At 38.8% G+C, this 15,035-nt stretch overlaps 1 protein-coding gene across 6 annotated transcripts in view; it reads right to left on the bottom strand.

Annotated features, from left to right (window-relative positions):
* The window catches only part of SMAD1 (SMAD family member 1), a 73,867-nt gene that overhangs the window by 14,729 nt on the left and 44,103 nt on the right, over positions 1-15,035 (bottom strand). For 5 of the 6 annotated variants that reach the window (XM_027598110.2, XM_027598112.1, XM_027598111.2 and 2 more), the window contains exon 3: positions 1,119-1,376. The exons of the other annotated variant lie outside the window; for it this stretch is intronic. In XM_027598110.2, coding sequence (XP_027453911.1) covers positions 1,119-1,376 — 258 coding nt within the window. The remainder of the gene's footprint in view (positions 1-1,118; positions 1,377-15,035) is intronic. 6 annotated transcript variants of the gene reach the window in all.

Here is a 15,035-nt window from a genome sequence, read left to right as displayed (position 1 = left end):
TGTAAACTCAAGCAATAATCTTTGAGTTTCTCACTCTTGGCCTCACCCTGGCTTTGCCACTACTCAAAAGCTTCTGAAACTATCTCTTTACCACTTACCTGTTCATCAAACCCAACGGGTCTGGGAGAGAGTCGGGTGAATAGGAGATCACCAGATGATACTTAGTTTGACTTTTAAACTCATCTATATCCCTGCTGCCCTGCCTCATCCTAAACAGTTTTGGATTGAGAAACAAAACAATGCAAGATAAAAGGCTCAAAACCAAAAGAAGTCACAAATATGGAAATAAAAGCAGTATCAAGTGTGGACCACTTTTCAATTTTTGAGGCCCTACCAGCACTGTTGTCAAATTCGCATTTACTTAAAAACATTTCAAATGGCCTAATAAACAGGACTGTCCACCCATTTTTCCCTTCTTGAAGTATTAATCAATGTTAAGTACATCTTTGTGTAGAGCATCTTTCTTGAAGTCTACTGGCAAGAAATTTGGCACTAATCATTTTTTTGTGAGATGCTTTGCTTACTAACCTATAATTTGAAAAATATAATGTCCTAATTAATCATTTATTTTGATAAACATTACACTATCAGTTAAATCTAAAAAAGGAGGATAATTGTCTTTGTCTTTGCTAAGTTAAACAAGCAGATGGTCTCCAATACTTCTGCTGCATTTCCTTTGTTGCTAAAGTATATATTTCTTGGGATTACATCACCACTTAAGTGAATTTAATTAAGTAGGGGGGTGTGATCCCTCAGGAAATATCTTTTCTGAGGTTGCACTTAAAACAGGGTTTTTCTTCCCCCCCACGTACAGCAATGTGTGCAACACATTATTTTTCTTTCTCTCTTTTATCAAGAGCAAAGACTGTAACAATTATGCCACTCCTAGAAGGATGCAGCTGTTTCAAAATCAAAAATAAAACTTATTCAAGCTTCTGTGCCTGACAGATAAAACAGGACATTTGCTTGCTTGACCACAGCGGCATCCTGCATCTGAGAGCAGAGCGCCGTGTAACAGAGCTGAAGAGCACTCTGCGTGCTGGTGTACCCGGCTCCCCCCCAACCCTTGCAGCAGCACTGTCTACCTGACCCGAACGATGTGGAACGTTCCAACCCACCTGGCATCTGGAAAGGGCTTCCTGGGTCTGAGCTGGTGGGAGAGTGCGGGTAGGTACCACTGCTGCTTCCAGGAGAGTTGGGGTAGCTGCTACTGGGGGAGTGAGGGAACGGATGGCTGTTGGGTTGCTGGAAAGAATCCGGGAAAGTGGCGTTGAGGGGCATGTGAGGCTCATTTTGTCCTAAGTTACGGAACTGAGCTAACAGGCTGTGCTGAGGATTATATTCGCTGTGTCTTGGAACCAGCACTGGAGGAAGAACTGGAAAAAGGGAAAGAAAAGTGAGAGATAAACATGGAAATGATGAAAATCTGTAATAACGTCACAATGAACCCTGCCCTGCTGCCAACTCAAAAGCGTCATTCAAGCGCAAAGCACCTTTCACTCAGGAATCAATGTGGTAACAGATGGTCTCTTTAGAACGGCTGTGATTTGGGCTCGAGACCTACAGCACAAACTGCCCAGGGAAAGTCTGCAAAACACCTTCTATGTTAAAAATGTTAAGGTTGGTTAGCCTGGTGATGGTATTAAAGAGGGCACGTACTGCATGGAGCACTGGGTGTTATCCGCAAACAATGAATCATGGAACACTACATCAAAAACTGATGATGTAATGTATGGTGATTAACAAAACACACACACACACACACACAAATGTTAAGGTTGCCCCATTCTTAACGTTTTCATTCACTAAAAATTGAAGTACAATTAAGAACATATACCACCGACGGTTCCAAGCTCACAGCTCTGGTTGATATTACGTTGAAAGAGTTAATACTTACTGAATGGTATGGATTATTCACCACAAATGTTTTAAATTGACATATTAACTCACTTTAAAACAAAAGGAGGCACAGTAAATAAGATTGAGAGGATAAATACAGTGAGCAGCATAAAATCCAAATGCCAATGAAGGTAGTTAATTAGATAAAATATGATGTTTTGTGGGACAGACTTTATGTTGTGTCCAAGCAGTCACACTTCACAAAAAACCTTTTCCCTGAGGATATTAATGCATATAACCCACTTCTCAGTAATCCTCAGCACTACCTGACAGGCAAAGGAAAAAACAGGTTATACAATCCACATTTTGCTAATTGGATACTCAAGGTATAAAGGCCAAAAACATACACACCATTAGAGAAGGAAAGAAAACAGCTCAAGCCATTCCTAAAAGCTCTGTATGTTAGGAACCTACGGAGTTAATAATTAGCAGGGTCTGCAACCTCCAGAAACCTCTAGAGGCAAAGCCACTATAAATAAGATGCTAATCGAAGTGAAGGCCTGGGTAACAAGCCCTAACTGGGTTAGATCCTCAACTTCCCACCACAGTCTCCAGATAGTTCCTCCCCAGGAACAAAGGCCCTCCGAACCCCTACTACTCTCATGGCCTTGGCTAGAAAAACCATCCATTTGGAAATCTGCATGGAGGAGAGGGGAGGAGATCTAAAATCTGCTACTGTTGTTGGGAGCTGGAATTTAGAATATATTCTCCCCAAGAAACAATATTTAGTGGCATTAGGGATTAAGTAGATTTTTGAGGGCTTTCCTGGGAATCTATCTGTAACTTACACCATTTCTGCAGGAAAATGTGCCCTGATCACTTAGATTATCACTTACTCATGAGCTGAAGATTGTTTTTCTTTTAAGTAAAAATAGGTTCTTCAAGGTCTTAAATGGTCTCACAAGCTATATCTTAAATTGCTGATCTGTAGAAATAAATTCCCCACTAACTGATCCTTTAAAAAACAAATCTTTTTAGTATAATACTATGTATTTCCTTTACTGCACAGTGATGGAATCTACCCAAATTAAGTCATCAAAAGCTTAATTCCTCCTTCTACCTTTCAATAGTCACCTGAAATATAAACTATTTTGATGAAGAAAAAATTCCTAATTGTCATAAAGGCTCCCCAATGTCAACAAATCTATATTCCAAAATAAACAAAGGTTCTGAAATAGCACAATACCTTTGAATTACCCATGCAATTAAAAACATTCTTCTTCTTTGAGCTGCTGCAGCTGGAGTCACTACTTTCCAGCTTGCCTTTCATGGTCATCTAGCGATAGTCTCAATTCTGATTAGGGCCTCTAAAAGGGGGTAAATACCGGCCTCTAAACCCTGCCCCCAAAATGCAGCACCAGACAACACCTGGAGTCCATCCTCCATCTTGACCCTTCAAAGGACACCTCCCCAACACACACACACACACACACACACACACACACACACACACACACACTCTCTCTCTCTCTCTCTCTCTCTCTCTCTCTCTCTCTCTCTCTCTCTCTCTCTCTCTCTCTCTCTCCTTACTGGAGCCCCTGTTTCAGCGACTCCTCTTGCCTATAATTTGAGAACTGGGAATTTGCTTCTTCTCATTGCTCACAGATGACAGTGGCAGCAGGAGGCAATGTACACCTCGAGTTCGTGTTTGGCATGTGTGTTCCTGCAGCAACTCTGTTGTGTGCTGCGGTGGTCTGGCTCCGGGGCGCAGTGCCCTCCTTAGTCCACAGCGCAGATGACATCATCAGCTTTTGCAGATGACCTGGGAATGAGCCATCAACTACAGCAAAGCACCACCCTACAGATAAACTTGAGGAGAAAAATAACTTTTTCCTCACCTCTGATTAATAAGATCAATTTTGCCACTGCCGACATAGGTACAAGTATCTTTATTATTTTTTTTAAGCGGGCTCCACGCCCAACGTGGGGCTTGAACTCATGACCCTGAGATCAAGAGTCCCACACTCTACAGGCTGAGACAGCCTGGTGCCTCGGTACAAATATCTTTTAATAAACTTAAAAAAAAATGTATTGAGGTATCATAGACCTATAGTAAAATGCACAAGTGTTCATATAAATGGAATAATATAGACTCTTGTGTCTGGGTTCTTTGGTTCAACACTATGTCTGTAGGAGCCATCCAATGTTGTGTGTGGCATCTTATTATGTGTGTATTACGATATGTTTACTCAGTCCCCCATCTAACCTCCTTAAAGGACAATCAATTTATTTTTATCCCCTGGTTTATCCTTCCTGTATTTCTTCTTGAAAAAGTTAAGCTGATAAATATGTGCTTTCTTTTGTCTTTACTACTAAACAGGAAAACAGCCTACTCTATATATTGTTTTGCACTTTGCTTTATTCACCTATATCCTACAATTAACTTACTAATTTAGAGAGATCTTCCTCATTTGTTTTGCAGGTAATACAGCACCATAGTTTCTTCAACCAATCTCCCATGTCTGGGCAGTTTACAATATTTTACCACTACATGTAACACTGTAATGAACAACCGTATGCACACATATACTGCTGTATTGTTAAAGGAGTACCTTCTGGGTAAATCCCTAGAAGTGGCCATAGTGGATGAAAATGAAGATACAGCTTTGTTATCGTCAAGTACCCCTTCACAGGGGTTGTGCCATTTCGCATTGCTACCGGCCATGTATGAGAGTGACTTTTCCCCCACAGCCCCTAGGACAGACCATCTTGTCAAGATTTTTTTTTTAAGGAATTTTTTTCTTTTTCTTTAAAGATTTTATTTATTTTAGACAGAGAGTGGTGGGCAGGGGCAGAGAGAGAGAGACTCTCCAGCAGACTCGTGCTGAGTGCAGAGTCCAAAGTGGGCCTTTACCCAATGGCCCTGAGATTCTGACCTGAGCCGAAACCAAGAGTTGGATGCTTAACCGACTGAGCCACTCAGGTGCCCCAAGATTTTGATTTTTTGGACAATGTGATGGGTGAGAAATGGTATTTTGGTGCAATTTTAATTTGTATTTCTCTTATGGTGAAAGTCGATCATCTTTTCATGTATTTCAGGGGGTATTTTAATATACGGTTTTGCAAATGGTCTGCCTGTGCCTTTTGCCCATTTTTTGGTCTTTTCATTTTTCATTAAAAAATATAAATAAATATATATTAGAGATCTTAGCCTGTGCTATTTTATATGTTACAAATATTTTATCACAATCTGTCATTTGTCTTTGACTTTACTTATTTGAAAAAGCTTATTTTTTTTTTTGGTAATCAAATTTATCAATATTTTCCTTTATTGCATATGGGTCTTGAGTCACAGAAAGGCTTCTCCTACACCCAGACTGTGAGGAGGAATTCACGCATGCATTCTTCCAGTGCATATAAAGTTTTCTATTTTACTTAGATCTCTGATCCATCTGTAGCTCAGTTTTATTTATACTATGAGGAACAGATCTAATTTTATCCTTTCCCAAATGGTTGGCCAGTTGCCCCAACACCATTTATTAAAAAGCCCATCTTTTCCTCAGTGATTGGATATACCACCTTTTTCGTAAGGTTCCCATATATGTTAGGGTCTATCTTTAGACATTCCATTCCATTCTATTCTAGTCGGTGCCCCACCACCACTGTGTTAATTATAGAGGCTTTATTAATATGTTTTAATAGCTGATATGGCTAGTCCCCCCTCACAGTTCTCTTTCAATGGTCTGCTTGCATGCTTACTCCTCCATATCAACTTTAGCTATCACCTTGTCTACCTCCAGAAAAAAAGAGATTTTGGTGCTTGTACTGGGGTCACAATATATTTATAAATTAACTTATTGGTAGGAATATCTTGATGTTCAGATGTCCCATTCAAAACCTAGGACGGTTTCTTCAAGTTTATGTTTGCACCTTTTAGGAACATTCCATAGTTCCTCTTCGTGTTCATCTGCTAGGGCTGCCATAACAAAATACCACAGACTGGGTGGCTTACAAAACAGACATTTATTTACTCAGCGTTCTGGTGGCTGGAAGTCTGAGCTCAAGGTGTTGGCAGTGGCAGGATGGTTTCTCCTGCGACCTCTCTTCTTGGCTTGCAGATGGCTATTTTCTTCCTGTGTGTCCTCACGTTGCTTATTTCCCGGGTGTTTCTGTGTGTGCCCTAATCTCCACTTACAAGGACAAACTGAATTAGTACCCACCCCAATGGCCTCACTTCAACTTTTTTTTTTAATTTAAATTCAATTAGCCAACATATATTACATCATTAGCTTCAGATGTAGAGATCACTTTAACTTTTTAAAGGCCCTATTTCCAAATACAGTCATATTCTGAGGGACTTTTGATTAGGGCTTTGACATATAAGTTGGGGGGGGATGAACAAGTCAATCTAGAACACCGCATTAGGTTTTATACATTTCTTATTACATTTACTCTCATTTTATCTTTTCTGTTGCTACTTTAAATGGAGTTTTCTCTTCCATTATATCTTCTAACTGGTAATTATTTTTACATATGAAGGTTATTGATATTTCCTTGCTTTTATATACTGCTACCTGGCTGAATTCTTTTGTTGTCTTAGTTTTATCATTGATTCCTTACAGAATTCTCCAGGTAAATGATCATGTCACTGACAAATAGAGTTTTCCTTCTTTCCTTTCCAATTGTTTTCTCTTGCCTAGCTGCATTGGCTAATAGTGCCAATATAACGTTAAAAGGTACTGGAGCCAGTGAACTTCCTTGATTCTTGACCTGGGTGGGAATGCCTCTAGTATTTTCCCTTAAGATGTTGATTTTAGAACTCTGGTATATATATTATGTTAAGAAAGTATCCATCCATTCCTATAGTTCAGTGCTGTTATTAGGAACAGGTGTTAATTTTTTTTTAAAGATTTATTTATTTTGAGGGAGAGCATGCCTGTGATTGGGGGGAGGGCAGAGGGAGAGGGAGGGAGAGAATCTCTAGCAGACTCTCCACTGAGTGGGGAGCCTGACTAAAGGCTTGATCTCATGACCCTGAGATCATGACCTGAGCCAAAACCAAGAGACAAACGCTTAACTGACTGAGCCACCCAGTTGCCCCCAGGTATTAAATTTTCGTCAGAGAATTTTTCAGCATTTCTGAAGATAGTTATTATGATTTTTCTTCTTAGACCTAATTAATATGATTAATTATTCTTGCATTCCTGGCATAAAACCTGCTTGGGTCATGATATATTATTTTCTTAATGTGGGATATTAGAGTCTAATAACTGATATTTAGGAATTTTAGCCCAATATTCATATGTGTTACTGATCCAAGTTTGTGTGTGTGCGTGTGATCGTTATCAGGTTTTGATATCAATGTTGTACTTGCTTCATAAATATTTCTGTACTCAGAAAGTTTATGTTGCTAACTAGTCTCTAAATGTTAGGTAGACATTCCCTGTTAAATTATCTGGGCTTGGTGCTTTCTTGTGGAGTAGCTCCTTAATAACTTTCTGTATTCATTCCACAAAAATAAATTTAAACTTTCTATGATTACTGAGGCTAATTGTGGTTAATTATACTTTTCCTGGAAAATTATCCATTCTATCTAGGTTTTCAAATTTACTTGCATAAAGGTATGCAAAGTAATCTTACAATGAAGTTTTATATCCTCTATCAATAACTGTTTCCCTCTTACATCTTTTTTTTAATGTTTGTGCTTTCTCCCCACCTGGTCTTTTTTTTTGAAATGAGGATTTGTTGATTTGACCTCTTTTTTTTAAATTCTCTTATTTTTGCTTTCATCTTTATTCTCTTCCCTCATACTTTCTTTGACTTACTTTGTTCTTTTCCTAGAGCTTTTTTGACTGGAAGTTTAAAAGTAATCTATTTTTATTCTTTCATTTTTGCTGATAAAGGTGTTCAAGGCTATGAATTTTCCTCTGATCACTGGTTTAAGTGTATCCCATTGATTCTGATATGTGTTTTTGTGATTATTTTCCAAACATCATGTAATTTTTGTTTATATTTGCCCATTCACCTATGGGTCATTTAATAGAATAGCTTTTAAATCCCCAGGTGTAAGAGCTTATTTGATTTAAACTTCTAGGTTTATGGTATTGTGGATAAGAATGCTGATTGCACTATTCCTAATTTATGGAACTTGCTATTTTCTTTGCAACTTACAACAAAATAAATTTTTGAGTGTTGCTTGTACACTGAAAAGAAGGTATATTTTCTATTATCAATGTGCAGTGTTAATAGGTATCTGTAAGAGCTACCTTATTAAAAATGTTGCTTAGGTCTCCTGTATCAGGGGTCAGCAACCTTTTTCTGCAAAAGATCAGAGAGTAAATAAATGTTTTAGGTTTTGTGGGCTATATGGCCCCTGTCACAACTTTTCAACTCCTCTGTTGTAGCAAGAAAGGCATAAATAACATGTAAAAAATTGGATGTGGCTGAGTTAGGAAACTTCACTTATAGGACAGGTAACAGAAGGGATTTGGCCTGTGGACTTAATCTGCAAAACTCTTTTGATATCATTACTTATGTTTTTTCCACATGACCATATTTAGACTGGTATGTTAAAGTTCCTATTATTAGTGTGCTTTGTTTTTAAGATTTTATTTATTTGAAAATGAGAGAAGCATGAGCAAGGGGAGGGGCAGAGAGAGAAGCAGACTTGCTGCAAGCAGGAGCCCACTGCAGTGCTTGATCCAGGACCCTGACGTCATGACCTGAGCAGAAGGCAGATGCTTAACCGACTGAGCCACCCAGGCGTGCTGTTATTTGTTTTTGCTGCCATGTCCTATAGTTTCTGCTTTATACAGGCGGTTGCTGTGATATTTGGTACCTATATGTTCATTATGAAGTGTCCTTTGGGTCTGTACTTTTTGGTCTGAATTCTATTTTGTCTGGTATCAATCAGACTCACAGCCCTTACTTCTTGTTTCTATTTGCCAGATATAACTTTGCTAATTCCTTTTTTTAAACCTTTTTAGTCACTTTTCTTTTTATCTTTTGAAGGGATGGATCTCTTGAATACAGCACAGAGTTTTGCTTTACGAACTTGAAAATTTAATTGTTGAGTTAAGCACATTTAATTTACTGATATGAATGATGACGTGCTTGGTCTAAACTCCTGTCATGTTATTGTATAGTAATTGTCACATATTTACCATATTTCTCTATGTGATGTGATTCTTTCTCTTCTATATTTTTAACAGGAGTTCTGAAGATAGCTTTACATTTCTGCTGCATGATTATTTTTGTATTTGTACTTTTAGTGTCTCCAATCTTTCTTTGTTCCTTACTTACTTGTGTATTTTCCAGTTGCTAAGTTTTAAACGGTACCTTCTGACTCTCATCTATTATCTATACAACCAATAATCTTATTCTGCTTTCCTCTTTTTCTGTTCTTCTATTCCATTTTTAAATTTGCACTCTTTCTACTTTGTCAGAACATCTAGGGTTTACATATTACTTTTCTACCCATATAATCATTCTTATTTTTGCCTTATCTCTACAACTTCATCACCAAATTTTCCAGTCATCTCTTAGTTGAATAAAGTTACCTCATCAGATTTCTCAGGAAGAGCTCAGTGTAACAGTATTCATGCTTACACATTTAAAATTTTCTGTACTCATGATACTGAAAGAGAGCTTGCCTTGCCTTTGATTTCCTTAAGCTTCCTGAAATGCTTTTTCACTGCTGCCAGTTTCTGTACGATGCTTTTGAGAAGTCTGATTTCAGCACGTTCTTGCCTTTACAAGCTATGACATACTCTTCTTGCCTGCAGGCCCTGAGGACTTTTGTCTTGAAAGTCTAATATAGTTTTACTAAGGTTTGTCTTAAAGTTCATCATTCTAGATGAATTTTTCCAAGTAGTTGGTGGGTCCTTTCAATATGCAGATTTAGGTTTTCTCTAACTTCTGTTCCAGTCTCTAGGACTTTAGGAGCTCCAATTATACATCTGTTAGATCTTCTTTGTTGTCCATTCCAACTGCTTTCTCGCTTTCCAAGTCACCCATTCATTTGTTAGTCGTTTTCCTGCCTTCTTCAGTGAATCTTCTTACGTTTTAATAATCTATTCTCCCATTGGCACATTGTAATTTCTTTATTTATGAAGTTTTGTCTTAAAATTTGAGTTCTATCACTCTCATTAATTTTCTTCCAATTTTTGTCCATTTCTGTACTTAGTTTCTAAATTTCTGATTTTTCTCCCAAATGCTTGTTTGAGGATATTCATTTTGAAGTGTGTCTTACACTGACACATTCAAGCCATACACTCAAAGAAAATGCTTGCAAATCACCTAGATGATAAAGATTGTATCATGCATAAAGAACCTCAAAACTCAAACCAATTAAAAATTAGGCAAAAGATGTGAACAGATGCTACACCAAAGAAGATGGACCTTAAAATCACTGTGCTTAGTGAAATAGGTCAGACACAAATGGACAAAGACTTTGATCCTATTTATATGAAGGACTCAGAATAGGCAAATTCATAAGATATAGAAAGTAGAACAGAGATTAGTTACCAGGGGCTGGAAAAAAGAAGAAAAAAGTAGTTATTGCTTAATGAGTACAGAATTTTTGTTGGGATGATGAGAAAATTTTGGGTATGGATAGTGATAATAGTTATACAACACTGAATTTATTTAATGCTATGGAATTGCACATTTATGAATGTACAAGTAATAAGTACTATGGTATATATATTTTACAATAATTTTTTTTAATTATTAGAATCGACCATACCAAGTGTTGGCAATAGGGATTCTCATATATTGCTGGTTGTAATGTAAAGTGGTACAATCATTTTGGATAACATTCTGGCAGTTTCTTACAAAATTAAACATATCTACCATATGTCCCAGCCATTCTCCTTCTAGGTTTTTACCCATGCAAAATGAAAACATATCCATACAGATGTGTGTGTTTTCTCTGTGATAGCCAAAAACTGGAAACAAATGTCTACTGACAAGCAAATGAATAAATTATGGTATGTTAATACAGTAGATTACTACTCAGCAATAAAGAGGTATGAAATACTGATTCATACAACAACTCAGATGACTCAAAATTTGTGGAGAGGAGGCAGACAGAAAAAGAGTGTAGGGGCGCCTGGGTGGCTCAGTGGGTTAAGCGTCTGCCTTCAGCTCAAGTCATGATCTGAGGGTCCTGGGATCGAGCCCTCCTGGAGCTCCCTGCTCGGTGGGGACCCTGCTTCTCCCTCTCCCTCTGTCCTTCCCCCCGCTCATGCTCACTCTTGCTCTCTCTCAAATAAATAAAATCTTTAAGAAAGAAAGAGAGTGTATACTGTGTAATTCCATGCATATAAAATCTAGAATATGTAAACCAATGTATGGTGACAGAATGCAGAGCAGTAGTTACCTGGGGATGATAGTAAGGGCCGGAGGGAGAGATTGCAAAGGTGCACGAGTAAATTTTGGAGGTGATGTGTATGTATGTTCCTTGTCTTTACTATGGTGATACTTTCACAGGAATATGTCAAAACTAATCACATTGTACAGTTTAAACATGTACAGTTTAGTCTATATCAGTTATTCCTTAATAAAACTGTTCAAAAAGTAAATGTGAAGAGGCAATTTAAACTGTCTTCTATCAATTTTTAAACATGGCTAAAATGTTTTATTATCAATTCCCTTTTCTAATCCCATCGTCAAAGTTTTGGAACCGTTACTCTGAGCTCTTCAATAGTGTATTAATACCCAACTAAAACAACTTTATCCTATATCTCTACTTCTGGCACTATATGATGTGTAGCCCCTAATGCACAATCCCCATCCAGGAAAGGAATTCCAGTTGGTTATCAGACACACCAGCTCTTACAGTGAAAACCAGCTGAAGATATCAAAAGTAAAGAGCTGCAAGGAAGCTCCATGTTAAAGCAGTGATAACACTTAAGACATGCAGTGTCTTGTATGGGCTGTTAAAAGTTAATAAGCAGAACTGCCAGGTAAAAAGTAAATGGATATCGTATGTACTCTTTTTCCCCCCCCCCCCAAGCAGGCTCCACACTGGGCGTGGAGCCCAACACAGGCCTTGAACTCATTACCCTGAGATCAGGACCTGAGCTGAGATCAAGAGTTGGATGCTTAACTGACAGCCACCCCAGGTGCCCCTCCACTTGAAAGACGACTTTTCTAAAAAAAAAAAAAAAAAAAAAAAAAAAAAAAAAGACTTCTCTGTCAAATTTATCTGAAGTTCCATTTAACCCTCTAACAAATAGCTGCCACCACAGTGTTTTAGAGCTTCTCACATTACCCTCAGAATCTTTCTGAGACATTTTTGCAGTGTTTTTCAACATTTTTCAGTGACAGAAAGTGAACTCATCTGGGATCTCAGCAGCTCCACTGGAATTGTGAAATTTTTCTTTACCAAATTCATACACATTTTATGCTCTACTCCTTACTACTTACCAAACACAAAGGTGATATTTTAAGTAACTTAAAATCAAGTAAAACTGATAGTCCAAGGAGACGCAGGCTCTGAGTACCCTGAATGGCACACTGTGCTGAAGTGGGTGGCAGTACCCTAGAGTCTGAATGTATGGGTTTCCTATTGACTCGGTGTCACAATTCTTAACAAGTTATTAATTTCTTAGAAAACTATAGCCAACAAGTGACCAGTAGCAGCCAGAGGGAGACAAATAATATACAGAACAGACTCTAGAACTAAGAGCATTTATGTAGAAGGAGACTCATCAAATCCATTTTAGGTGATCACCATATTCCACAAAATTTACATTAACATATTTGCTCTAAGCTGGACCCAGGCTAACCATGTTGTATCACTTTGGAAAGAAGAGTGCTTACAGGGTAACTTCCCTAAGGTCACACAAGAAGTGTCAAGAATTAGGAAGGCATGGAGCACTCTCAACCATGACATTCTTCTGCTGCAGCGACTCTAAGTCTCCAAGCATGTTAAATTACGTCCTATACAGTTTAAGGGATGGATAAGTAGAACAAATTTCAGAAGTGTTTCTGGACAAAAGAAAGTTATGGTCAGACAATTTAAAGGAAGAAACTCTAGTCCAATTTAACAAGTTCAGTTACGAGATACTTCTAACTCCCTGATGATACAGAATATATGATGACCAAATTCGATTTGTGTAGTTTGAAGACTTAGAAGTAGGATGTCTGTATGTTCTGGTTTGCCTGGGACAGTCCCAATTTGTATGTGCCGTCCAGTGGAATTATTAATAGGTGACCCATGTCACTCTCAGAAGTGTCCCAGTGTGGACAACAAATTATATGGGCATCCAGACTATAAACAGTAACTATTTAAATTCAGGAGAGGAAAGATCTGGGTCTGGGATCTGGAACAGCTGCCAGCCCCAAAGAGAAGTGTTAGCGTGCAAGAGACACACGGTGCCTTGTGAGGCAGGGCTGCATCTACGTGCACAAGCTTCTCTGAGAGGACAGGCCCAGCCCCTCTGGCCTGGGTGGGCCCTAGAGGACAATGCTGCCGCTCCCTCCCAGACATCTCTTCCCCTTCACCCCCCACCCCCCTTGTTCCCTTCACTCAGTAATATTTCAGGTAAGGAAAGATTAAGAGAGCAGTTTTCTACTGGGGGAAAAGGAAAAAATAAACATCCAGATGAATTTTCCATGTTTAAATGCACCTTCTATGTCCAATTCTTATTTCCTAGGCGAGAGGTGGATGAACTAGCTGAAAGAAATAGGATTTGCAAACTCTGGGCCTGACTCAGGTCAGGAATAGGAAGGCAGAGAGAATGAGAAATGTCTTCCTTTTAATATTTCTTTCCATGTTTCAGGCGATTTCTATTCTATGGAAAACAGATACGGAAGCACGGACTCTTCTGGGGAACCAAAGTTTTCTTTGGTGCCCCGAAAAGGTTACTCCTACTTGGCAATTTCAAACAATGACTCAAATTTGTGGCTTCTCTTTCCAGGGCTGCTCCTGGTTAATTTGAATTGCAAGAATTTCTTTGGAAAGAGAAACCCAATGGGTAAAACACCTTTCTTTATACACACAAATTTCTTTTTGATTTCAATCATTTAAAAATCAGACTGTGTTGTGTCATTCCTGTATTCTAAGAGTCCTAACCCTGGTAAGAACCTTGACTGGCTTCACACCACCTCTTCCGGCGTATCTGGGAGGTGGGGGTGGGGGAGGACTCCTAGGCAGTTTCACAATGCCTCCTTCCACCCACTTGAAAATCTCTAATTGCTGTATGTCTTTAAGACGAGGACGCTCTCTTCCCTTCTCTTCCTGACTAAGCAAGGGGGGAGAAAAGTCAGATTGCTGCCTTTTCCCAGAGATGGACCTCTGCTTTTCAAAGTTTTTAGATGTCTATTTTAGTAAAAAAAAATAAAATAAAATCCCTTTCTCAGTCAACAGGGAAACCAAACTAAGAAAGTTTCAGGAAGTGAGTTTCAGGAGACATTTGTGATTCTGCTACTGGACTCTGCTTTTCTGCGTTGCCAAGGCACAAGGAAAAGGCATGAAAAAGAAATAGCTAAAATTGGAAAGAGGAGCAGAGCTCTGGAAAGCATTCACGCACACCCTCTAGGTTTGTGAGCTTTTTCAAGATTTTGAAGTCCTGTTTGATATTCTATCACCCAGTCAGTGGTAGCCTAGTAATGACACTAAGGCTGACAAATCCCTACCTAAATTGTGACCCACCAGATGCTGGTGAACACTAGTTTTTTTTTGTTTTTTTTTTTAAAAACATGCATGAGAGTTTTGATAACAAAGTGGCCAGGCCCTTGCCTCCATTTGCCCACATTCGCATGATGGCTAACAAGCTAGATGCTACCCAGTGGTACAAAAATGCTTTTGAGTTCTAAAGACTTGGAAAAGGCATTTAGGTAACAGTCAGGACATCTGAGTTCAGCCCTGGCTAGGATAATAACTACTTTTCTGACTCTGAGCAAATTACTTAACTTTTCAGAGTCTCAATTTCCTCACTCAAAAAAACAAGGGACTTGAATTCGAAAGGACCTTCTTGCCCTAAATTCCTCAAGTCTTCTGATGACAGTGCTGCTCTATGTCTATTTGGGGCTTCCCATGTATAAAATTCAGCACCAGACCCCATCTCAGTTGGGTCTCAGGACACCTCAGGAGGTCACCTAAAAAGCAGGAAGGTGGCCCAGGGCTAATCGAAGAATGGCTCGAGGGCGAGGCCAGTGGCGGCCGTTCCCCGTGAAAACAAGGGACG

The sequence above is a fragment of the Zalophus californianus genome, chromosome 2, assembly GCF_009762305.2.
Source record: "Zalophus californianus isolate mZalCal1 chromosome 2, mZalCal1.pri.v2, whole genome shotgun sequence".
Taxonomy (NCBI): Eukaryota; Metazoa; Chordata; class Mammalia; order Carnivora; family Otariidae; genus Zalophus; species Zalophus californianus.
Note: the sequence above shows the minus strand (reverse complement) of the source record. Positions and strands in the feature narration are given on the sequence as shown.